Source organism: Dermacentor andersoni, chromosome 4 (assembly GCF_023375885.2).
Source record: "Dermacentor andersoni chromosome 4, qqDerAnde1_hic_scaffold, whole genome shotgun sequence".
NCBI lineage: Eukaryota > Metazoa > Arthropoda > Arachnida > Ixodida > Ixodidae > Dermacentor > Dermacentor andersoni.
The window spans coordinates 149,208,241-149,233,501 of record NC_092817.1 but is presented as its reverse complement, the minus strand read 5'-3'; the positions used below and the strand labels follow the sequence as shown (position 1 = coordinate 149,233,501).

General features: G+C 47.7%; 1 protein-coding gene across 2 annotated transcripts in view; it reads left to right on the top strand.

Moving 5' to 3' along the window:
* Positions 1–11,444: 11,444 nt before the first annotated feature.
* The window catches only part of LOC126537905 (sodium-dependent noradrenaline transporter-like), a 69,383-nt gene continuing 55,566 nt past the window's right edge, over positions 11,445–25,261 (top strand). Inside the window, exons 1-3 of one of the 2 annotated variants that reach the window (XM_050185008.3) lie at positions 11,445–12,599; positions 18,187–18,318; positions 20,693–20,862. In XM_050185008.3, the coding sequence (XP_050040965.1) occupies positions 12,476–12,599; positions 18,187–18,318; positions 20,693–20,862 (426 nt within the window). In that variant the 5' untranslated portion in view covers positions 11,445–12,475. The remainder of the gene's footprint in view (positions 12,600–18,186; positions 18,319–20,692; positions 20,863–25,261) is intronic. The other variant, XM_050185009.3, reaches the window with a different exon arrangement.

The window sequence follows — 25,261 nt, the reverse complement described above, 5'->3', positions numbered from 1 at the left end:
GCCCCCGAGCTCTTACTAGTCGATGCTGTTGCTGGGAGTGTAGGAGGTTTAGGTGCCAGCACAGGTGCTACGACGTTTTCTAAGAAGGATTCAATTTTGCTGATCCGCTGATTAGTGCGCTCCTCCATGGACGTCATGTTGCTGTGGAAGAGCGAGAACTTTTCATTTATCTGCTTTATGCTGTCACTTAGAGCGGAGAGCAACTCGCGAATCTCCGATTTGGCCCTGCCTGGTGCTCTTTCTTGCTCGTTAGCGATTGCCCTCTTCTTAGCGGGCCTCTCTGTATCGATCATCTCAACCATGGGGACTTCCATTGGCTGGGGAGATGCCGGTTGCTTATCCGTATCGCTCTTCTCAACCATGGGGACTTCCATTGGCTGGGGAGTGGCTGGCTGCTTGTCAGCCATCACGGGTTGACTGCCCTTCTTAATTTCGGCAATTTCTGTCATCAGTCGAGCTATCGTGTTCTTCATCATCTCGTTTTCGCGCTCAAGTTGTGCTAGTCTGTTGTTACCTCTATCATGCCCTGGCGGTGAGCCCCGCGTTACCTTTTCCGGCGTTCCGCGAACTCGGTCGGCCCAGGTTGGGGAGCACTCGGGTCGGCGATCCCTGGAGCAGGACCTCGAGCAGGACCTGAACCGGACTTGACTGCCTCCGCGCCGGGATCCGGAGCGACCCCTGGAGCGTGATCTGGCCCTGGTTCTGGAACAAGAGCGCCCTCTGGATTGAGAGCGACTCCGTGGGCTCCCTCTGGAGCCAGAGCGTCCCCTGGATCGGGAGCGCCCCCTAGGCTCTTGCGGTGGAAGTTGCTCGAAGTGATTCTTGATCTCGCTGCTATGTGGTGTTGACGAAGCCCCACTTGTTGAAGCTTCCACCGTCGCACTCTCCCATCGTCTCCTTCTGACGATGTACGGGACCTGGAATCTCTCCTTGCACGTTTTGTCCGCCGTAGGGTGTGGGCCCCCGCACAACCCACACTTTGGCGTGCACTGGTGTTGATCGTCCGGGTTGACTGCCCCACATCCTCTGCAGGTGGACTCTTCGGGAGTCGGGCAAACGTCGGCCCGATGGCCGAGTTTGCCGCACGCGTAGCAAATATCAACTTGTTTGCGATAAAGAAAGCATTTCACAAGGACTGGGCCATAGCGTACGAAGTTCGGAACCTTGAGTCCGTCGAAAGCAATGATGATTGTGCCTGTGTTCTTAATTCTCTTGACCGCCAAGGCCAGCGGGTTTCTCTCGTTGACGATGTTACGTTCCAGGTCCGATGGACTGTCGTTGAGGTCGATGTGTCTGATTACCCCTTTACACGTGGTGTGGGGGGCGGCCTCGTATGCACTGACTTCAAACATTCTTCCAGCCACATGAATTGCCCTGATTCTTGTGTATTTTGAAGCGTTGTCTCGGTTGGGCGTGCTGGCCACCAGAATGTTTTGTAGTATGTTAGGACAAATGATGTCCGAGCTTATCTGCGTAGGGGTAAGACCCGCCGCTTCCACGATCGCCTTGCCGATCACGGTCGGTCCTGTCTTGGCAATATTCAGCCCTCCGCGGGGTCGTATGATAATTTTGGCATGTTCCTTGGGCATGGGAGGCATCCGTGACGCCCTGATGATTTTGCTCTTGAGCTTATCTCCATTTTCCTGAGTTCTGAATGAGGCGCCGGCGTTACGCCTATTCCACCATATGCCGCCGCTAGGCCGGTTGGCAGAGTCCGCCTTGGCGGACATACGCTTCGAAACTGCCGACTGCCATCCAAATTCTGCTGAAAATTCTTCAGGGGGAAGATCCACCTACCAGCTATGCTTTGGCTGGGTTATGTAAAGTAAAACCCAACGGGACCGTTGTTAATATAGACTTGTAATATTCTGATTGCTGGAGAGTTGTATATGTGCCAGATCTACACATGTATTAATCCAAACTGTATAAACTATATAAAACAATTTATGGAATAAGAATTTACTGATAAATAAGGTCTGCCCTTGCCCTCTAGGTGCGGCAACACTGGCTGCAAGGTAATGTCAAATGCGGGCTGATAACCCGCTTGACAGTAGCAAGTCGAACAGCATTGTAGTCCCATCTGTGAGGCTATCCTGATAGTCTGGCCCAGGCGACTGGGTCTTGTTGTAGCTAAATTGTCAAGGGACGCACAGAGCGTTGACTTCCAACAAAACTTTGCAGCTAAAGACATAAGTAGGGCAAACAGTAAATTGAAACAGGTTAACAACAAATCGATGATTGCTAAAGAAAGTAAGTCTTACGGGTACTTGTAAAAGCAGTGATAATACCGGGTGCCTCACGCTTTATTGAATTTTATTGTTAACCTGTTTCGTTTTTTCAGTTCGTGTAGTCTAGTATACTTACGTATTCTGTTGAAAAATAAAGTTTATTTGGAATTCAGTGATTTTCATGTGGCCTTCGATTCCCATTCTTGTGTTGCACTTTGTACTGCAATCATTAAGTGATATCGACCGTATCGACTCGCCCAAAGCTACACCTTACTTAACCAGGTCTTGTGGTTTGGTTGGTGACTTCAGCAAGAACAGTGTAGTTTGGTTCTGTATGTTTTGTCTCGGGCAGGTCCACAGTGGATGGTGTCACCACAGGTCGACATGCTCACACTCATGCCTTGGAATTGAGTGCGAGTAGGTGGATGTGAGTGGGAATATGAGTGAGTGCTAGTGAATGCGAGTAGACCACGCGGGTGAGTGCAAGTGAATGCATCACTATAAAAATTCACCGGCGATTACGATACTTCCCAATACGAAATTTGAGCGCAGTTTTATGCGTGTTTTCATTTCGCGTGTTAATGCTTTTTGTATTATGATTATATAGGTACACGGTTTACACTAGGAAGAGAACGCCGTGAGTAGCGTGACTGGCACGGACACTGTCTCGTGAGGCACGTTGCAAGCGGAGTAAAGTGTGGCACGACTGCCTCGCTAATCGGGAGACCACGAGAGGCAGCACGTGGGTAACGTGTGGGCGCGATTCACAGTAGCCGCCGCAGGCTGACCTCTGCTCATGTAGCTCTTTGTTTCCTATGTCTAGCGTGCGCTACTCTAGAGCCATCTTGCAGCCATCATCGCCGCAGAGCCTGGCTTGCGCGGCACTGCGCTTTTCTCATGCTTTTGCCATACTCTCCGCTTTCCGCCTCATGGTTCCACTGTACTCTTCTTCCCCGCTTTCCTCCTTGCGCTCTCTTCGCTATCGCCTTCTTTCATCACCCGCTGCACTCCTCGTGCGCTCTTTCATCCTTCGCTGTGCTCGTTAGCTCGGTTATGAATGACGCCGAAGCACGCCGACGCTCAACGCAAGAACGGGTGCTACAATTGTCTACAAATGCATAAGCACTCCTTGGCTCGGCTGTTAGCTTTCGCTTTTCTTTCCCAAATTTCATTTGACCCACCCCTGCTATAGGCTTTCCCATGCATTTTCTGTGGAGCCATATGTATATGGGTAAGGTGTCACGCTTTTCACGTTATGGACACTATATTGCTAGCAAAATTCTCTCTGGTCAATATGATTGTTTTAAATGGTTTCTTATCGCTTTAAATGTGCAAATCATCTACATTTACGCTATTACAACATATAGATGTCTTAACTTCGCAAATTATGCATTTTTGTGCAGATGCAAGGCATTACACTCTTCGCGTGACGACAGATTTTGGTGGGGTAATCGCCAAAGAATGCTTGCGCGTTAAAATACTGAGTGAGTGAATGAATGAGTGCTTACATTGCTAACCTGCGAGCGTAGCTTTCACTAAACATATTCCTACCGGTAAGTGCATTGAGCTGTACTTGAGACCCAACAGCTTGCTGGAACAGAAGTACTTGCCCACTGCTGAGTGGACCAGGAAGCAATTGGTAGTATAGTTTGGAGGTGCAGTGTCTCGCAAGTGTTTCAATCACTGCTTCCTATAGAGGGAGATGGTAGGGTAAATGATCCACATTTGGGTTCAGTGTTTTATCTGAAACATTACTGCATACTAACATGAAATTTTTCGTGCTGAATGGGGATGTCTGTTGGATTAGGGTTAAGTAGATTTTCTATTGTAGTACCTCGAATGGTTCTGTATTCATGTGCTCAACTTTATATAAAGTTTCAGATTGCACTTTCATTGCAATAGAAATTGTATGGACACCAGGCGCATTTCTGCCGTCGGCGTCGCCGTGAGGTTCCGTATCAAGTCCAAGGGCGATAAAACCGTCTCCGCGCGCTGTATGCTGTATGTGCCAGTGAAAGCGTGTGAGAGTGAGTCGACGCGGTTCAAGCTCGCGTGCGCGAGTGAGGAACGCGGCCCGGATGCGTGCCCTCTCCTGTCGTGCGTGAGACTGGAGGGGTCAGGAGAGGAAGGAGGGGCGTTCTTCTCCGGCGGCTGCTAGGATGCCTCGATGTCCTTGCCCGCCGTTTGGTACAGGGTGGAGACAACTACGGCGTCTACTACGGCGCTGACCACGCTAATCGCGGGCGCCGTAGTAGGCGCCTTTGGCGAACGCCGTAGGGACGTGTTGCCGGCGCTCGTGTGTCTTACTGGTAAGAGATTTGCGACGTGGAGAAAATGCGCGCCCGCGCGGGCCTCATCTTCAAAGCGATCTGCGATGTTTGCAGAGCGCGCGTGGTGCCGGTAGCTTCGTATGCGCTGTGCTTTCGGCGTTTCGTTCGCGTTGAAGCGAGAGATGCATGAAGGTCAATTCGCTTGCTGCTGCCACGATTCCTCACTCCTGAATTTTGACAGCGAGTTTGCGCGCTCATCGAGCGAGATGTGTTCATGTTTACCTGTGCGCGCGTGACACCGTGCTGGTTAATTTAGTTAAAACACGTTGGCGGGCTACTTGGTTTAAGAGGAAGCTTTAGCTCGGGTGCTCCTATCTAAATACATGTAAAAGGAGAATTCGTTTTTCTCGACAATCACTGCACCAAATCTGACGAGGTTTGTTGCATTGAGCTAAAGCTTCCTCTTAAATCCATGATATAATGTGTAAGCGCGACTGAACAGGGACGTAGAAAGAAGCAGACACACAGAGACAGCGCTGTCTCTGTGTGTCTGTTTCTTCCTACGTCCTCGTTCAGTCACGCTTACACATTCTATCATTGTTAATTTAGTTAGTAAGCGAATGTTTGCAAGTTTATGCGGCCGCTTAAACTGCTATACTTACTTCGTACAGCTATCCACTAATTTGCTGTCGCAATCGGTGCTTCGCGTGTCGGGCGAAACTGCGAATTTTTCGTCAGAAACTTCACAGGATGACTAACTTTGCCGGTAAATTCCATATATTGGCATCTTCTAACAAAGCCTATACTCGGTTCGTACTAGCATGCTCCAAGGGAAAAAATAAATTGCTGTGGCTTAGCTAAGGTTAAGCCCAGGATGCGAAGCATACTAGCCTTTATTTTAGTTGTTGAACCACTGTTTAGCCTGGTGAACTGCTGTTGCTTGGCTATATTTGGTTCGGCTAGACGAAGAAACAACTCATGCGTTACTCTGCCTATTCCTTTATTTTCAAACCAATAAATACGCTGTGGTGATCAGTAAAGGCCGTTTCCGTGGCTCTTTGTAACTTGCGCTTTGCGGTCTGACGAGCGGCCCTTTCCTTTCCCGCCATCGCGCTATACAACTGGCCTTGACGAGAGCGCGCTGCTCTTTTATACAGCTGTTATGACCCCAGTGCCCTAGCGGGAGGAACGGGAGTTAGGCCGCAGCACCGGCTGTGCGACCGCAGGCGAGCGCAAGAGTTGAGCCCGGCTTGCAGCTGTTGTGACGTCAGTGCCCTAGCGGGAGGAGCGGGAGTTAGGCCGCAGTACCATCTCTGCGACCGCAGGCGAGCGCACGAGCTGAGACCCGGCTATGTAGCTACGCGGCCGCAAGCGAGCGCACGAGTTGAGCCTCCGCTTTTGCAACTCTTATGACGTGATATGGTAGCTACGCGGCCGCGCTCGGCGCAGCAAGGAAGAGCGTGGTTGTGCGGCTAGTATATATGCTTCGCATAAAAAACACTGTTAATTCCTGTCGTAACTGATGCGAGGACACTTTCCAGCGTTGCATGCCATTTGTTGGGCGTGTTGGTAAACCGATATAGGCAGTCAGGATCCTCCGTTGTTGTTTACCAACGTGAAAAGTAAGCAATACGGTCATCTGTCAACTCACTGTCAGTAATGATGTGACTGTGCGCCGGTGTATGTGTCCTGCCGTGTTCTTACGAAGCACAAAGATAAAGATGTCCGAGAGATTATTGAGGCTCAGGCTATCTGTCGGAATAGTGATACGTGTGTTAGTGCCCCTTCAGTCGACTTGTTAGATAAGGAGACGGCTTTAGTGGATGGTTAAAATTTGGATGATGTGGCGCCACTGTGTGGGGGTTAAATTGGTGGTGGTCTCCTGAAAATAAAGTTGTTGAAGTCAGCGCATTGTGGTGTCGTCTCCCTTCGGTCCTTATTCGCTGGCGCTAAATTTGCTCAGAGATTTAATTCTTTCTTCAACTGTGATGTTTCAATATTTTAGGTTCAGACTGTTAGTCATAGAATCTACCATGAGCTGTAAGCGTTGCAATATAATATGATAAGCAGTTTTCTACAAAAATGCATACATTATTTTTTAAATGCAATTGAGAATGTAATCTTAAGAAAACGTCGTAGTTTCGCCCGACATGTGGAACATTGAATGATAGTGATAGCAAAGTATTTGACAATTACACGAAGTAACGCTCGTATATTTCTTTAGGCCGTATAAAATGCAGTACGCAGTCGCACGCTAACCGAACAGTTGTGGTGTCATGAGTACACAGACAAACGCGAATCGATCTCGCTCGAGTGCTCGTTGTTGGCAACGCTGGCATGATAAGGAGTGCCGGCTGCAGGAAGCGCACGTGCTTGTCCTAAAGCGTGCGTGTTGTGCTGCCGCTCGCTTCACCGTTTCAAATCTCCTGCGTCTCCGAAACTCGGATTACCGACCTCCAACATTTGGCATTCGGGAGGAGAGAAGCCACCATCCATCTATAGGCTGCCCTTGCTTGGCCTGCGGCTGATGCGCTCGGCCAGAGAACATCCTACGGTCGGACTGGACAAGGCTAAAGCCCCTTAGTGAAGGCGACCTGCCCTCTCTTCCTCTGGGAGAATGTGCCAGAGAGGCACATTCTCCCAGTCGTGGAGCAGCGTGGGCTCGATCACGTGACCTCCACCATTGGGCGCGCTGGAAGACGGCGCGCATCGAGCCACCAGCTTTTCCGGCGCGCGGGACGCTCATTCTCCTCTAACTTCGACTTTATTCTGGAAGGACAACATGCGACGGCGATAGTGCGTCTCGGGTTTCCATATAATTGCTATCGCAATATAACTTAGCTTTATTCTTCCCCTTTTACCGCAAGGGCTGAGGGATCTCCAGCAGAATGCACGCGGTTGTTTTTTTTTTCTGCGTCAGTCCTTTCCCTCTGAAGAGAAGCAGAAGTCTGTTTAGCCCAGTGGCGAGGTTACAAGGGGTGGAGGCGGGGGTAGGGGTGGGTGTGCACGCCAAGCACATTGTCCTGCGTGGTGCACTAGAAGGCTTCAAATCGTCTAATTTACGAGGCGAAAAGTGGTTAGGCACCCAGATTCCACGAACCCCAAAAGAATCTGAACTCGCCCAACAAGACCTTGTCTTGGAAAGGTTGCCAGTTTCGCCCGAAGGGTGAAGCACCGACAACGAATAGCAAGGTTTGGTGTTTCGGTTGAACTCCTCGGACCGCGCTCTAAATTATTGCCTAAATACACGCGGGTGCGACATGTTCGCGCGCCGCAGCACGCAAGGAAACTCGTGCTCGGCGGAAGGAACAGCGCCCTGGGAGCCGTCGGCCGTCTCGCACCGCTGGCGTGACGAGAAACACCGGCAGTGGCATTGAAGGCTTCATCCCGATGGTGCGCGAGATGAAACCTACGGCAAACTGTCGGAGATAGACCACGCTATGCAATAGCGTTCACGGTGCGTTCACTCTTTGCCCAAGGTACGAACCTCACCACCGCTCGCGGTGGCCATCTCCACGTGACGTAGTGATGACTTCGCTGCAGAGCGCTCAGGCATTCTCTTGTCTAGGTGGTGTTGGTTCACTTCGCTTCGTTGTTTCTTGCAGCCAAACGCACCCAGCCCCGCCTCTTTGGAGACTGATTAAACCACAGTGCTTGTAGCCTTCTGAGCGCAAGCCGCGCACACGCCGTCAGCGTGACAGCACGACAACGGCGGCGCCGGCGCGGACGGTATGAATGCGACTCGAGCGTCCGTATAGGCGTAGTGCGCGCCGATGGACGCGCTACTGGTGGCGGCCTTGCACAGAACACACGGGAGAGGAGCCAGCGCGCCGTAGCTTGTTGTGTCGTTGATAGTGCTTCTCTGTCTTATTCACGTTTTCAGAGCAAAATAGGCAACACCCTTCGCATGTGTAAGGTAGCCAAAGCTTCAAGGAATGTCGAAGAATAATTGTTGCACGGTGGCGGTGGGGGTGGAGGGCTCAAATACTGGCGATAACTTGCCGGCGAAACGGTCCTAATCATTCCCCGCAAAGCCTCATCAGCGGGAGCAACGGTAGTAATGGATCGTCGCTTCGGTGGGAAATTTCTTGTTCTCATCCTCTCGTTTGTCGCTTCGGTGTTTTTTTTCCACTCGATCGTAGTTAGACGTGTAAGCGACGAAGTTCGTCTGCAGTGCAGCATGCGGTTTATGGACATTTCGCTAATGTTCGGAATGCGTTTGCCGTTTATATTGCTTTCCGCTTCTTTACCGTGCTGGGCTAGCTAGGCTGCACGACTGCACGAGCGCATTGTGTTGTATGCTAAAGCTACAGAAGTTTGCAAGAACTGAAATTGTTAGCTTTATGTGGCCCGGTAAATCCTCGCACCAGCTGTCGCGCACTTCATGTTCTTACATCTATTTTATGCGTGGCTTCGCAGATGTTTAACTGTTGCTAGTTGTTTCATGCATAACTCTTATTGATTCTTTTGAGCTGCGAGGTTTTCACCCTGCCTAGTTTGTAAAGGGTATAAATCACGCTGTGTCTTATCGGAATGATACCAAGCAAGTGCTTCTTTAACAGCTTTATTCTTTTCTCCCGAGGGCATCTTAGATATTGTGTTTTTTGTGGGAAATGTGTTTAGAAAATAGGTAGTTCAGGGCGAGAATTGCTATTAGTTGCTGCATATGGTATGTTTGTTCCATTTTTCGCTGAAAAGTTCGCGTCACGTTTGGGAAGTCATCACACCTCGATGTTAAGTCTGAGCAGACTTAACATGCCGCGTGATCAGTTTGTTTCACAACGTAGTCGCTTCTTGCATGTGAATTTCGTAATCAACTGAATCTTTTTCTATTATGCTTATATCGCAGAGGACTAAACCCGGCCTTGCCGCCAGCGCTCATCTGCTTTGACTGGCGCTGCTCGGCCTTTAAATATATCATGTGGCCCCTCTATCTAGTAACATTAAACAAAAAGTACTGAAAAGTTAGTCAGACTTCAGCTTTGTACGTTTCCAAGCAGCTCCCTTGGGGAACTCGAACGGGTTTCCTACGTAGCTTCGTGCTACAGTCGCGCGGATGGCAATTTTCCTCCTTCATAAGAATCCTTAAGTGTAGCCAGATATGTATCGTTATTCTCTGTGCATACACCTGGCATCGCTATTATCACCTCTACAAGCAGCATTCATCGCTTTCGTCCGCGTAATATCGATGAGTGGACGTCTGACACCGTGCATATATAGCCGCCTGATTTACTGTTTGCATTTCAGCATGACTTGGGAGTGGTGTGCGTAAACATTAAAGAAGAAATCTATCACATTAAAGGGGCACCAAAGAGAAACAACAATTCAGTTTATACCGATAAGGTATTCATTGAAAACACTGTCATATTATTTCATTTCTAGATAATAGGTTCAATATGAGAAAAGAAAATCAAGTCGAAGTCTAACTTTTTTCTAATTTCGCGCCAAAACCTTATTGCAGGGCACGTCAGTGTGGTACGTTGCAGATTTCAAAGTATCCTTTCTTTTGTTTTATTTGGGCCGCGTTGGCCCATTAAATGTTTCCGAAATTTGTCATGGTCAAACTTGGTCTTCTTTAGAACAAAATGTAGTCCATTTTTACCTGTAACAAGTTAACTAAGCCCTAGCACGTGCCGTCAAAACTCGTGACGTCACCGCAAGCTGCTGCCGAAACTTCGAGGTGGCGTCGCCGCCGGTCTTCCCCGTTTTGCGCCTTTTCTCTATTACCACGTCTTTTCTCGCGATATGAGTGGTATTCTTGGTATTGTTACGATCGGCCTGCGGGGGCTGGCGATCTTCGGAGAAGCGACCTCCGAACCCTTCCTAGCCCGCTGCGACGACTGGCTTTGTAAAGACAACAATGCGCCTCCTCGACAGCCCAACGGCGCCGGCATGTCTAGCCACGTCCGGCGGACTGAATATTGTTAGTCGGTTCGCTGTCGCCTTCACGGTTTGCTTGCAGCAAGAGAACTCCTGGAACAGGGTGTTTTGCGGTGCTTTCTTGCGAGCCCCAGAAGTCGTAACAGTCAATGGACAGACGCGGCGGCTAGCTGCGGGGTCAGCTCTGGGATCAAGAGGCGCCTGCTTGGGTTAGGACCCCCGTCTACGAGAACCCTCTTACATCGATGTGTTCAGTGAAACCAAAGTGAGGAAGTGAATGGGTGAACTCTCCCCCTCAAAGGCGGGTCGACTACGATGTCTTTGGACGCTCCCATTGGTCGGGGGTTGAATGGCAGTTTTCCCTCACCTAGGGATGTCGGGTAGACAAACTGTCCTAAAGCAGCCGTTGTCGGCTGTTCGGTGTGCTTTCTTTTTCAGTCATGCTAGACTGATGAACTGTAACGTTCTCCACCCTTCATGTAGATCTTGTAAATAAATACCATATTCCTCGTTCTCGATGAGAACAAGTCCCTCCCTTTAACAACGTCCTTAGCGTGGATGAGTCGGACGACGGCATGGGCCAGCTACCACTTAATTCATGCCCGAGCTCAACTCTTACAGTATTGTATAGGGGTTGTTTACTAATACAGGCAATATATTATTTTTCTTTACTGTCGTAGGTTGCGAATTTCTTTGCGGATATAAACTTAAACATTGCATGAGATTACACATTGCTTATGATAATCGTAAACCCAATTGTGCGCTTCGCCATAATTTGTTTAGCATTTAATTAAGCGCTTCACTTCGCATGGATTCAAGCATGGGCGTTGGACTGCATTTTTTTTTTCGAGCCCAGGTACGCGCTTAGGTGAGACGGAAGGTCTCGATGAATCTGACTGAGAGCGTGGAATTACCGAAGGATAAAAATAAGTGGCACTGCGGTGCTGTTTGGAATGCTGTAAAGGAAGAGGGGGCCTCGAATTGGCATCTTTCTCGGACTTCCAAGACACATCGAAGACACGTCCGAAGACCTGTGGACCATAAGTAACTCTATATTACTCTGAACTTGCGTGCACAATATTGCTCTGTCTATACCAAAATCTGTTTTTAAAGCGTAAGCACTCGCGCTAGGGTGTGCGGCTATGTAGAATACAACCAGCTCCGCCCCTCCGGTCGCTAAGTTTTGAGGAAAGATGAGACGGGGTCTACTTTCATAGTGCGCAGGCTTTAATCGTTCTTCATTTGTTTATTTCTTCGTTCGCTTTTCATATTCGACGAGTCAGCAAGCACAAATGCAAGGTGCTTTAGGAGAAACCATGCAAGGCCAGTTCAGAATGTTCAATTCCGAGGGGATTTATTTGCGCACTCGTGAGCACGTTTGAGGCCAAGCCGCAGTCGAGACAAGCCGAACTTTCCATATGCAGGCGTCCTCGTGGTGTCGCAGCGCCCTCAAAAAAAAAAAAAAAAAATGCGTGGACGGTTGTTGCCACATGTCCTTCTAGTTGGAGAGAGAGAGAGGCAGACTTTGTTTTCGGGAGAGTCGTAGAGGTCAGCGCCAGCTGGTGGGCTCTAGTCCGCTACTCTGCACGGGGGAGAGGGAATTCATGAAACAAAAGTGCAGGGATGAACCTCTGCGTCCAAAATAATGGACGCAGCGACGCTGAGGGTAACTGTGCCTATGTTTTGCCCATCTTTTAGAACACTCTATTGCTATTATTAAAACTAGTCGCAGTAGCAATAGTACCAACTACCAATACTACTACTACTACTTCTACTACTACTACTTCAGTAAAGAGCTTTATACTAACGCTGCGCGTCCACTCCCGTACTTTGCAATAATTCAAGCAACACTCTTGTCTTCCGCCCGCCAGATTTAGTGCAGTCTGGGTAGTAAGTAGTGTAAGAAACGCTATTAAACGCTGACCACTTGGCACCAGAGAAATCGTAAGCGCAGAACGAAACAAAACAAAGCACAGGGATGTTGCGACGCGCGTGCTTGTGAAGAAGACGAAGGAGAAAGGGCCCGCGGTACAGGCGCTTGAGATTGCACGTGTCGAGGAATAAGCAGAAGAAGAGTACCCGCGGCTGCAGGCCATCATGACGTCGCCCCCCAGGCAGCAGTGGAAGAGCCCGAACGAATTCCTGTTCGGCTCCGTCGGCATGTGCGTCGGCCTGTCCAACTTGCTCAGGTTCCCGTACGTCGTGTACCACAACGGAGGCTGTAAGTACACTGCACGGCGACTTGGATAGAGGAGGCGGGCGCGCCATACGCGTCACCGAACGATACCACCGACGCTCGCAACCTGTCATTTTCTAACCGGGTTTCAAAGCATACCGTAGTGTTGTAGTCCTCGGCATGGGCTGCGCGAACGGCTCAGTAGAACATGGCAAGGGTGTCGCAGCGTTCGACGACACGGAGCAAGAGAAGCACACGAGCGAAGCACCTACTTCGAACTCCCGTTAATTTCTCCTGTGCGGAACCAGGTGGCGCCATCGGCGCCTTGACATTGCCGCCTGGGGTGTCGCAATCGACCCATTAAGCCTAAAGTGAACGTAATCTATATATCGTATAATACACCACCCATATACGAGGCTAGAATCTTTCTCTTACTATCTTCTGATGCATTTGGAATTTATCAGAGAGCGTTTCATTTGATGCAACAGAAGTTGATTTTGCACGAGCAGTAAGTCAGAATTGGCATTTTGTCGCGACTTTAGTAATCGTCGGACTTATTCTTGAACTTCAATGAATGTTTGTCACCGCGCCTCTCCTGCGTTCATGAGAGAAGCGTTCTTTCTATGCATGTGCCTCGGTCACGGTATAAGATGTACATATACTTTTTAGGTGGGGGATACTTCTCGGCTTGCTTGCGAGACGCGATCGGCCAGATAAAGACCGACAGCGCGCGTTCATCGGTCCTGTGACGGAAGCAGCTACCTATCGGCGGTACGACGCAACTTCAAGACAGAAAAGGTTCGTGATTGTATTGCGCTAAGTGTTACACTGACGGCACTAATGGACGAAAATAAGGAACAAGACGCGGAGGTACGTGGCGCATTACGTCCGCGTCTTCTTCCTTCGTTTATTAGTGCCGTCAGGGTAACACTAAGCGTACTACAATCATGAACGTCCACCAAGTATCCCCGTTCATTGCGTTACTAAACAGAAAAGGTTCTATCTCCCGTTGGTGCAGCAACAGATGCTTTGCGGGAAATCCGAAATGATTGAGTGACGCGCGAAAGTAGGTAACCGTGGTGAGGGAAGAGCATAGGAGAGAGGGCATTGCCTCAAGGAGCAGATACGGTGACGCGACGCCGCGTCAGACGCTGTTGTCTGGTTGCTTGTGTCATCCGCGCGTTTCTTGTACACGCAAGCTCTCACCTGGGGCCGTATTCTGAAACACTTTCGGCGATACTATCGCTTTGACCACGCCTTCACGATCGGCACGCGCTGATTGGCTGTTTTAGCAAAATCGGATGAGCTGATTGGCTGGTCGAGCACTACGTCACTCGATTTCGCTCTACCGGCCAGCCAATCAGCGTGCGCCTGACGGCGATACTATCGCCGCTGGGGACGTATTCCCCAGCCAATCAGCTCATCCGTTCCGCTAAAACAGCCAATTAGTGCCCCGATGGCTAACGCGATAGTATCGCCGAAAGTGATCGTTTCATTATACGGCCCCTTGCGTTCTAACCACGGTGTAAGATATAATGTATACCGTGGTTCTGACTGACCCGCTTTACCATCTAGCCCACCAAGCCATTCTTGTGAACTTCTAACGGAAGTTGCGTCGTCTCGCCGATAGGTATCCGCTGTCACCACAGGACCGACGGACGCGCGCCGTCGCTACTTTATCTGGTCCAACGCCCCCCGCGAGAGTCCTCACCAGGCACGTACCCAGGGCGGGGGTGGGGGGTGGGGCTGCCGCCCCCCTGCCCCCACGCCCATGCCACCACTCCTCACACACATTCCTAAAGCACCGCCAAATCAATGTTGAGTCTTGACAGCTATTCGGCGGTCAACATTTTGCGGCCGTTTTCACTCCTTTGGATGGCGGTAGTTATTGGCGTCTACTGGGGTGTGAAGGCCAATTTTCTCATCGATTCGGTGCCCGCGCGATTAACTCAAGATGCGTTAAGTTGTCACCATCTATTCAACGGTCACGCGCATCGCTGTTGCTTCGCATCGTACGTACTATTCTTACCAAAAATCACTACACACACAGTTCAACCTTCTTTGTTTAGACTCATGCAAGGGACCAGGAAAGTGGTTCGGTTCGCGGACAGCTGGTCTGTATGCTCGTGGAATGAGTTGCGGCCTGAGAAAATGCCAGTTGCGTTTAACTTTTCCTTTCGCTTCATTATTTGCTCGAGTGACGGCTGGCCGCGACGCTGGCAGATCTTCCGAACCATATACCCGCGATATGGGTTAGATAAGGTGGAAAATAAAATCACGCGAAACAGCGTCCATCATCAAACCCTGCAATAACCCTTAATCCATAAGCAATATGAGTATAACCCGTTACGTACCTCGCCTGGTTTTTCCCTAATTGTACAGCACTTTTCGTGCAGAATTGGCAACTGGAAACAAGAGTCGCAAGGAGTTGAGAAATTATGCGATGTACTAAGGGAGAGAGTCAAGGCAACAGCCAAACAGGCAAGAAAAGCGAAAATTAAAACATTTAACTGTTGTTCATGAAAATATTTATGGATCGACATAATCTTATTTAAGAAGGAAGTAGAGAAAACGCCACCGGAAGCGGAGAACAATTCCGTGTGTTTTGAATGACGCGTCTACAGTTACCAGTCGAGCCACCTGACGTAGCCACTTCTCTGCTGTGCTTAAGTGGGTGTTTTTCTAACCTTCCGCGGTGGGCGCAGGACGTCTAAAACCGCAGCGTCCTGCGCTCTACGAGGTTATACGAGACTGGCGGTCACGCATCGTTACGCAACTTCCCAAATAACAATACCAGTCGGTTGTGGCACTTGGTAGAGCAGTAAACGAGGGGTGAAAAATAACTGTCATTGTTCCGCAAATATTTATTTCTCTATAATTCTTCCAGAGCTAAATGAAAAAACGCTACTATAGTCGGATACAACTTAAATCTGCAGTGAAGCCCCGCCTACGCCCTCATAACCACCAGCCACTCCGCGAGGCTGCAAATAATTCGTACTTCAAACTTTTCCTGGTACCTAAATAAGGCGGTAACCACAAAAATAAAGTTATTAGCGCATAATTTTGTACGTTTTCACTCGTCTATTGCAGTGGAACGGTGAAAGCCTAATTCTTTATTGAATTGAAATAAAATGCTTGCTTAGCTGCAACTATTTACTCTCAAGTTGCGCTTCAGTTGGCAGTGAAGTTTCATGAGTAAAACGGATTCAGCAGTGAAATGAACTGTACCGCAGACTTTTGAAGAGTGAAATGCCCAGGCCCCATACACGTTGTCCATGTCTGTTGCACACCTCATTGCTTCCGCTGATGAAAAGACTCTTCAAGAACAGCAGACGCTCTGGAGGTATCAAGTACGACGCCATTTTGAAAATGCCGCATGACGAGGATTTTGTTTGCTTCTGTGATTGGCTGGCGGAGTAACACAACCCCGCGCGGTCCGCGTGCCTTGGTTGCCAACTGCTGTTTTTTTTTTTTTAAGTTGTACTCCACCATAGTAATCTCTATTTTACGATTCCTTCCTGCGTGAATCCATTTGACGTAGTTCCTCGTTCGAAAAGTAAAGGAGAGGTGTATCTCAAAGGTGTACCTACGAGATACACCTTACGTCATTTCTCTTTTGCGGGTTTACGCGTCTTTATGGCGAATGGTGGGCGTTATTTACATTTGTACTAGTAAAGCTGCACGCCCTCCTCACTTGCATAGAAAAGTTACCTTGGGTAGCCCCCCCCCCCTCCCCCCCCCCGAAAGAAAATCTTGCGTACGTGCCTGTCAGTGACAATACCACGTTTTCTCTTTTCTTTTTCGGCTTTGTTTCTCATTTTTTTTCTGTATAGTTTCACTTAAACATCCTGTTAATAGCGTATTGCGTCATTTCGCACTTCCGTGTCCTACCTACAATTTTCAGGGATACGGGCATGTCATACTATGACATGCCCGTATCCTACTACTATGACATACTATGATATCCTACTACTATGACATATAGTATCCTACTACTATGACATATAGTATGATACATACGTATCATACTATGACATGCCCGCATCACCGCATGATGCGGTGATGCGGTTGTAGACAATGGGTCGTATAAATATTACAAAATCGCGCTACACAAAACATAAGAGAAGTGACAAGGCACCCAGCACTAAGCGATATATCGAACCGTCAACTCTACCAGTATATATGGCCATGCTTTGAGTGGCATGACCGGACCGTAGATCAGCTGTACCTTCTCCAAAAATTAAGGCCAATTGGCTCACGCGTATGATACCTGTCTGCCCATGCACTTACGTGGGTGGTGAAGCTGCGCACATATCTTAATCTAGGATACCAAGTAAACTAGCCAAACTGAACTCGCACAATGTAAGATTATCGCTTTTCACTGTAGAGACCAATTCTATTCGAAAATAAAGAAAAAGAAACCTCTTGTATTTCATTATCAACAAAAAAAAAAAGAATATTTTTAAATCAAGGTATTTGGGTAGTTACCGTACAAAGATTTGCAGAAAAAAAAATTCTGTCTTTTTTCTCTTTTCTTCATCTGAATTTTGCGTGCAAACAATGATTCATTTTCTTTCTCCGTCACTATTTTCCTGTCTTTCTTTTTCTCTGCGCACTAAGTGGCCATAAATCTTCCGTGGTCGCCACATAAGCTCCTAACAATAAATGTTTTTTTTTTTTAGTTCTCGTATTTTTTTTTATGCAACATTCGGAATCAAATGTATAAAGGACGGATTGCCGAGGCCTTCACGTGCGCCACGCGCTGTTTCCTGCCACGATCCAACTGTCGCGGAGTAAATGTGTTGCTGACGCTGCCAAATGTAGGAACTTGTAAGCAAGGATTCCAGGGAACGAGATTTCAAAGGCAACGTCGTTACACGGACGGGGTTCTTTTTTTTTCCTCTCTTTCTCAGAAGCAAGTTATTAATGCACTTGTTTTTCACGCGTGTACAGAGAAAAAAGCGAACAAGGGGCAGCGGAAACGAATGGGAACATGTTTATTTAACAGCTTATAACTATAAATTGGTTCATCGTTGCACCGCGTGCTTGCGTTTCCCAGGTGTTTCTATATGTGATTCAGTGGCTACATGGCGATTCGCTCCTGATCGCGTGGTCGCGGGTTCGATACCGCATTCCGAAAGGGGGCGCAATGGTAAAAAAGAATGCTCGCGTGTACCGTGTTTTAGGTGCACGTTAAGAGATAATCATGCAGGGTCAGAAATATTCCGGTAAGCCGCCACCACGACGTCCCTCATCGCGTCCAGATTCGGGAAGTTAAAACTCCACAATTTAGTTTCTGTTTTCATCAACAGTTTAGTTATTTGACTTAAGCGGGCATCGGTGAGTGCTACCAGCAGTGACACACAGCTGTTCATACGCCACCTAACAGAAGGAAACCGTCCGCGCGGATGGAAACGATCCGCAGCTGTTATTAATCGCGGTCCATGCGGCTGCATATACAATTTCCGTTTATCGCGCCTGCGCAGTGAGGCCTATCTGTAGGCTTGAACGTCTGACGAATCAGGTGACGCCAGGATTGATTCACTAGTGAATTACGAGCGGTCGAATGCGCGCGTCCTTCGTGCACGTGAAGAACGTGACGCACTTGCCGAGATCGTTTCCGTGCATGCAGTGGTCTTCATCATGGTGTACCTGCTCCTAATGGTCGTCGTCGCGTTTCCCATGGTGCACCTCGAAGTCTTCCTGGGCCAATTCAGCAGCCTCGCTGTACCGAGTGCCTTCGGCGGATTCCCCATGGCCAAAGGTGGGCTTACGTATATACGCCCTGGATTCCGCGCCAACCGCCAGGGGTACTCCGTCACGTTCGCTTCGCTGTTTGGGCTATAGCCCTTACAAGCATATCTTTATAGAAAGTCTACAGACAGTCTGTAGACCTTGTATCGACAAAAGACTAAATCTATAGAAAGGCAAGGTCGTCTGTAAAAAGTCTATACACTTTCTATAGACAGTCTAAACTAATTTTTGTAAGGGCGGCGACTTCGAGTTCGCTTACACTTGACACATACGAGACAGCGCCAAGACGGACGGAGCCATATAACCACAACTGTGCAGGACATCGCTTCTGCCGCAGCAGTGTTTACAAGAATGGAGCGAATGGGGCTGATTAAAGGTTCGAGAAAGCTTTTCGGGAAGTCGGCAAACGCCTATTTTTTTGGCAGAACGGAAGGAGGACGATCCACGCACATCGCTGAATTGTCCTGCCGAAATAAGTGTCCGCTCATTTGCCGTAAAGTACGAGCCAGCTAGCTCAGCTGATAACTGTTGCCAGGAAAGCGTCGCGTCGGTAGTACAGGTGAGAAGCACTTTTCAGACATGGTTGCCACCTCACTTGTTTCCTATACAGGCCCAGCCAGTTTTTTTTCTTTATTCTCGCGCTCCCGGCGGCCGGTTCCACTCCGATAAACCGGCACGTCATCTGCCGGTTTTCCAATTTTCCCTAAATTGGAGCATTGCAATCGGCATCACAAGCTCGTTCATTCCTAATTTCTTAAACTTTTCACCTTCGTATTGCGAGACTGAACAATTCATCTTCTCGCTTCCTTCCTTATTTTTTTCCTTCTTCTAAGCTTTCGGTGCCCCCCCCCCCCCCCCCCGTAACTTTCTTCTCTACATATAACACCTCTTCTCGGCGATCTCCCACTGTCGGCGCTTATGCACCATTCTGGCCACATGAGCTAAACGAACGCACACTTTTCGTTATCCTGCCCTCGCACAACCTGAGACCGCGTGATCGACGGGTGCGCCTTGCGATAAATTTCAGTCATGCAATGTTCGTGTATTCGGCGTCATCTTGTTTGCATGAACTTTTTTTTTTCTCTCGGCAAAGGTGACAACACTATTTTCGACGAGGTCGGAGAGCGCTCTCTCCTTGGTTTGTAATTTGTTTTCTGTCCGCGGCCTTGTATATATGCGGCGCGCATATCGACGATTGCATTGGTTCTGCATACATATGAAGCGATTGCATTGGTTCTGCTACGAAGCGTTGGCAGATTCCTTATGTTGATTGTTTTGAGGCAGAACAGACAGGCAGGCAGTTTAAACAGGCAGGACAGGCATACAGCCCGCAGGACAGGCAGGCTGGCACCTTGTCATAACCGTAATTTCGTCTGACCTATGCGTCCGTCTTACCGTGACAAATCTATATCCCTTCACAAAACCTTCAGCCTCCTTTTGATTATCTCTACCTTTGTCGTAATACGCTTACCTTGGCTGCTGTTAAATCCCAAGGCTTCTTGTATTTGCATGGCTGCCTCGTCTGTTTGGGGCTGGAGCGACGGCTGCTGCTGATGAGGATGATACGATCTGAAATCCCCTTAGAAAAGGGACGGTGACCACGAAACACCTAGCCTGTTTGGTTGATGCAGGTTTTACTAAATGTATGGCAGTCTGCCATTTTGCCCACCTCTCCTTATTTATTTTTTCTTTCTTCATTAAAACCTCTATCCATATATTCGTAGTAAAGACCCCGATTCTGTCAATTTCTTCCCCTTTTTATTCCACCAATACTCTAAATGTCTCTTGCTTATCTCAACTGCTGACCAGTTAATGCTTCCATTCGCTTTGAATCGAAGCGCTTTGTGAGCTGGACGTTGCATGCCTTCGGCACTTGCTAGGTGAATAGCTTGACATTCCGTTGCGATGTGCTAGTCGTCTCCAGACCTTTACTCTAGAAGACACATGCGTCATCCTGTTCCGAATACTTGCTCAGGTAGGTTTATTTCTTTCTTTTTCGTCTCAGGCAGCAAGCTCAGGCCGCGAAGAGCAATGCATTGATTGCCCTTTCTGATATCATACAAATCTTCTCTCCCGATTTCTTTCTTTCCGTATCAGTAAATCTCCACGGACATTTTCGTTTCCATACAGAGAAATAAACTTCGGCGCCACATAGCGCATGACTGTGGAATTAACATTTTAACATCCGTCAAGTGCTTGCTCGTAATTTTTCGTCTCAGAAAGAAGTTTGCACTGACTCGCCCCTCTGCGTGCCCATTGTTTCGCTCGTTGCTGTTTATTTTTTACATTTCTGATTTTTTTTTCTGTTCGTGAACCAGCTATACGGGTTATATTATAGCCTGTCAGTCTACCCTTCCTTGCCTCACTTATCCGCTGGCCTATAGGTATCGGCTGGACCATGCTGTACGTCAACCTGGCCTCGTGCTTGAACTACATAGCGAGCATCGCCCACGGCGCTTTCTACCTTTTCCATTCTTTCTCGTCAACGCTTCCATGGACCACCTGCAAGAACAACTGGAGCGACGCCAACTGCTTTGAAAAGGATTACAGGAACGTGAGTACTTTGGCTGCTCGATTGCTTCTCTGGAACGCCGCAGCTGCTGCTGATCTCACGTTGAACGAGGATGTGAGCATCCTGAAAATTTTCTGCCTCACACGGCGCCGAAAATACAAGGGTTAAAAAAATCATTCTTTAGTAAGAGCCTCTGGGCCTAGAAGTCAAACGTGCTGGAGAACAGAGTCGCTCTTTGTAAAACCGACACAGCTCGAAGAACAAAAAAAAACAAAAAAAAAACAAAACAAAAAAAACTCCTTCTCTACGTGCACCAGTCCTAGTAAGACTCTTTATACAAGTAAAGGGCAGATAGATATCGAGGGTTCCAGTAGCGTCTGAGGAAGCCTGGTGCTCTTACAAAGTGCATCCAAAGTTCGGCGTGGCTTGGAGATCGGAAGTTCACTTATCGCGTCACTTATGTGACACCTGCGAGGAGTGATTTTCACCAGGCTCGGAGTGCATGCGCGCTTGTACTGCCGTTGCCATGCTTTGACATATGTATGCAAGTGGCGATGTTTCCATCCCTAATGAATGTCGTAAATTATTAGAATAGTATCTTTCTTTTCATGAGTCGTTAACACCGCCGACTGCGGACAGAGAATCAGTACTGAGGCACACATCATTTGCTTGCATGTCACACGCCGTTAATAAAACACTCTGCAGGAGGGGTCACTGAAGTCTGCAGTTTTTTTTTTCAGGATAAAAAAAAATCACGCAAAGCAATTTGAAGCGAGGTGAACACACACACACACACACACACACACACACACACACACACACACACACACACACACACACACACACACACACATATATATATATATATATATATATATATATATATATATATATATATATATATATATATATATATATATATATATATAGTTGAATAAACGAAGGAGCACACTTACGAAAATTCCATTATTAATGTTGTAACGTTTCGGCCGTGGCACGGCCTGACGAAGGCCGTGCCACGGCCGAAACGTTACAACATTAATAATGGAATTTTCGTAAGTGTGCTCCTTCGTTTATTCAACTACCTATGCACCGGACCTACAGAACTTTTCCTTGAAATATATATATATATATATATATATACACATACACACACACCCTGGTAAATACCCTGTATATAGCCTCTTTCATCTGTTTTTCCACACGTAACAATATATATATATATATATATATATATATATATATATATATATATATATATATATATATATATATATATATATATATATATACATATAGCCAGATTCACTCGAAATCAAAATCAATAGCAATCATGCGCAACAGCGCTTATGCTCGGACTCACAGTAAAAGCGAGAGAGAGAGAGAGAGAGAGATACCGCAGTTTCGCCGGAAAGGCGATGCAGTGTTAGTGATAGCGAAGTACAAGACAATTACACGAAGGAAAATTTTTCCTGTGTAAATCCGTGTAAGGGCCGCACACTTGTAAGGGCCGCACCGCCAACTTGACAGCCAATATTAAAAAGAAATCCAATCGAGAAGCAATAGTAATCGCGTTCGGTGCGCTGGTTTCGATCACGCTCAACAAGGAATTTTTTTGCGCGCAGCGTACTTTAGCGCGTCGCTACTATATGGCGAGAGGAGGCGATCGCGAAGGTTTACTGCGGATTTCATACACGTAGCTGGATAAATTAGGTCAAATGACCCAGTCCCATGTAAGGCTCGTCAAAATCATGACGTGAAAGTACGGCCCTTACACGAGTCTATAAGTTAGTTATACCCGCGGCCATGTACATTGTAGTAAACATTCACTTACTAATTAAAATAACAAGCATAGTGTAATGCACGGACCAAGTAAACTGCAGCACTCTCTGTCACAACGCTGACACTGTGAAGAACGCCGGCAGCGGAGGCGACAAATATTAAATTATGGGGTTTTATGTGTCAAACCACGATCTGACGATGCACGCCGTAGTGGGGGACTCCGGAAATTTTGACCGCCTGGGGTTATTTATTGTGCACTTAATTTAAGTACACAGCCGTTTTCGCCACATGGAAATGTGGCTGTCGTGGCCGGGATTTGATCCCGCGACCTCGCCCAGCACCATAGCCACTAAGTAAGCAACCATGGCGGGTTGCGGGGGAGAATGGTCCGTACAACTGCGATATTCATCGCGACTCGGCAAATTAGATTCATCATCATCATCATCTGCCTATTGTTTATGTTTACTACAGGACGGCCTCTTTCAGCGATCTCCAATTACCACTCTCTCTGAACTCTCTCTCTGACTATACGCGATCTGCAATACTGTGGTCGCGGAAGGACAGCCCGGAAAGAAAGACGCATGAAGTTAGCACCCATCTCTGCTCGCCCTAATCATTGCACCCACCAATGTTTACTAGCAACTAGATACGGTTCGCGAGCCACCTAAACATCAGCCGCGCGCAGTAATTCCCAGATATACGGCAGGGATAGAAGAGAAGACGCGCACATCTCCTTCCCAAGCGCGCGTTTGATCACGTGACCTCCAACTAACCCGAATATTGAGCGCTTGGGAAGATAATTCCCATGAAACCTGCCGCCTTTTCGGCCCACTGTTACGTGCTTTTTCTCGCGCCCACGATGTATGGGTCGCTCATTAACATGGCTTTTGGACTTTATATAGGGAACATCACGGCGACGGCGACAAACAAAACGAGAAATAGAAAACCTGCGTCGAGCTCGCTTCGACTGCGCGCGCGGACTTCGCAATGTGCACCGGCTAGAAACGCGGCACGAGCACCAACGACAAAGCTAACAGTGGGCACGTCGCTTATATCGGTATTTCGCCAGAACCCGTCTGACGCTGAGAAGAAAGCGTATTTACCACCGTATAAGCACCAGCGGAAACACAACACTAGGCGCGCGGCGAGACAGCTCACGCGAAGGGACTAGCATCTCGGACTGCAAACTTAACTGAACCCGGCGCAGATCATTATCTCCAAAATAAAGTGCGCCACCCGCGTATGTAGTGCTCCTTAGGCGCAGGGACAGCCAAGCGCAGTCACTGCAGACTAAGAGAAAACGTGCGCCTGACTGATTCGACATAACTGACTGATTCGGAAAATTGGTCGCTCTCGTTCTAATGGAGGTGTGTGCCTTCATGAACTTTGCGTGGCGATAAGTCTTGATAGAAGTTGGGAGCTATCTCATATAGCTCTGACCCGTTCCGTACCAGGGCGCCAGTTTTACAGAACTAGTGTGCTCCTTCTACAGTAAGGCATACATGAGGTATTCAGTTGGCAAAAGTTAGCAGGTGCTAATATGAGGCGAGGAGGCAGTGAGGGAAGTTTCAGGTAACTGAGGCGAGCTTCAAGCAAACCACCTCGCTGATTAACAACTCGAAGAGTTATAGAAGGCAAAGAAAATGGGGTACATAACAGCGCAAGCAGGGTGAGGCCTTTTGGTTACGCAAGGGTGTAACTTATAAAACTCCCTAGTCAATGCTGTGCATTTTCCTTAATAATTTGGATTCTTCATATGCTTTCTCAGCTGCTCAAAAACGCAATCCACGCTCTTTCTACTTGCACTCGTGCCTTTTCACGCTTTTGAGGTATCGCTCTGTCTTATTATTTATTCACTTATTTGTTAATGTGGTTGTTTATTTTTGCACTTGATCATTTATTAGCCTGTGATCCCTTATTCCCCCGCCGGGAAATAAGTTAAACCAATGGCATGAGACACGCTTTGATAAGTAACTATATAAACTACTGTCTTTATAAAGTCATGAACACGTTGCTTTATGCTAGTAATTCTAGTCAGAGGTTGTGTTCAGAAATTGTATTATTGTGTACTTTATTTATATGTGATGTCTTATCTTCTCAAATGACCTTTCGTCAGGAAAAGATTTCTTGATTGTATCCATGAGTATTACAACTTTTAGAAGGCGTTACATGACTTTTATCGTTGATGTGTATTTGTGCCACCCAATACGCACCAAACACATGTATGTCCATAACGTGATTAACTGATCAAATCCGCTTGTCGTATGGCTCAACCAAGAGACGCCAGTCTCTTGGTGAGGCGAGGGGCTCAAGCCCTCGCACCTTGGACTGTCTCCTACAATTGAGGTCTTGTAATTACTCATATAAAGCCGTCACTTCAGTGAATTGTTCCAGGTCATATGTAGTTTCTCCAACTGCAGCTGTTATTAAAGGGTATATATATATATATATATATATATATATATATATATATTGGTCGGGCCCCAGCAGCCCCCTTCTCCGGAAAAATGAAAACTTTCCGCCGACCGTACAACTGATCGCAAGATAAATCTGTTATTGAAATGTTAGAAAAAATAAAGGCGTATGATTTTTTATTTTTTGGCACCACTCTTAACATGAAGTCATCCATGGACGGAGGGAAGCAGGGATTATATGGGGA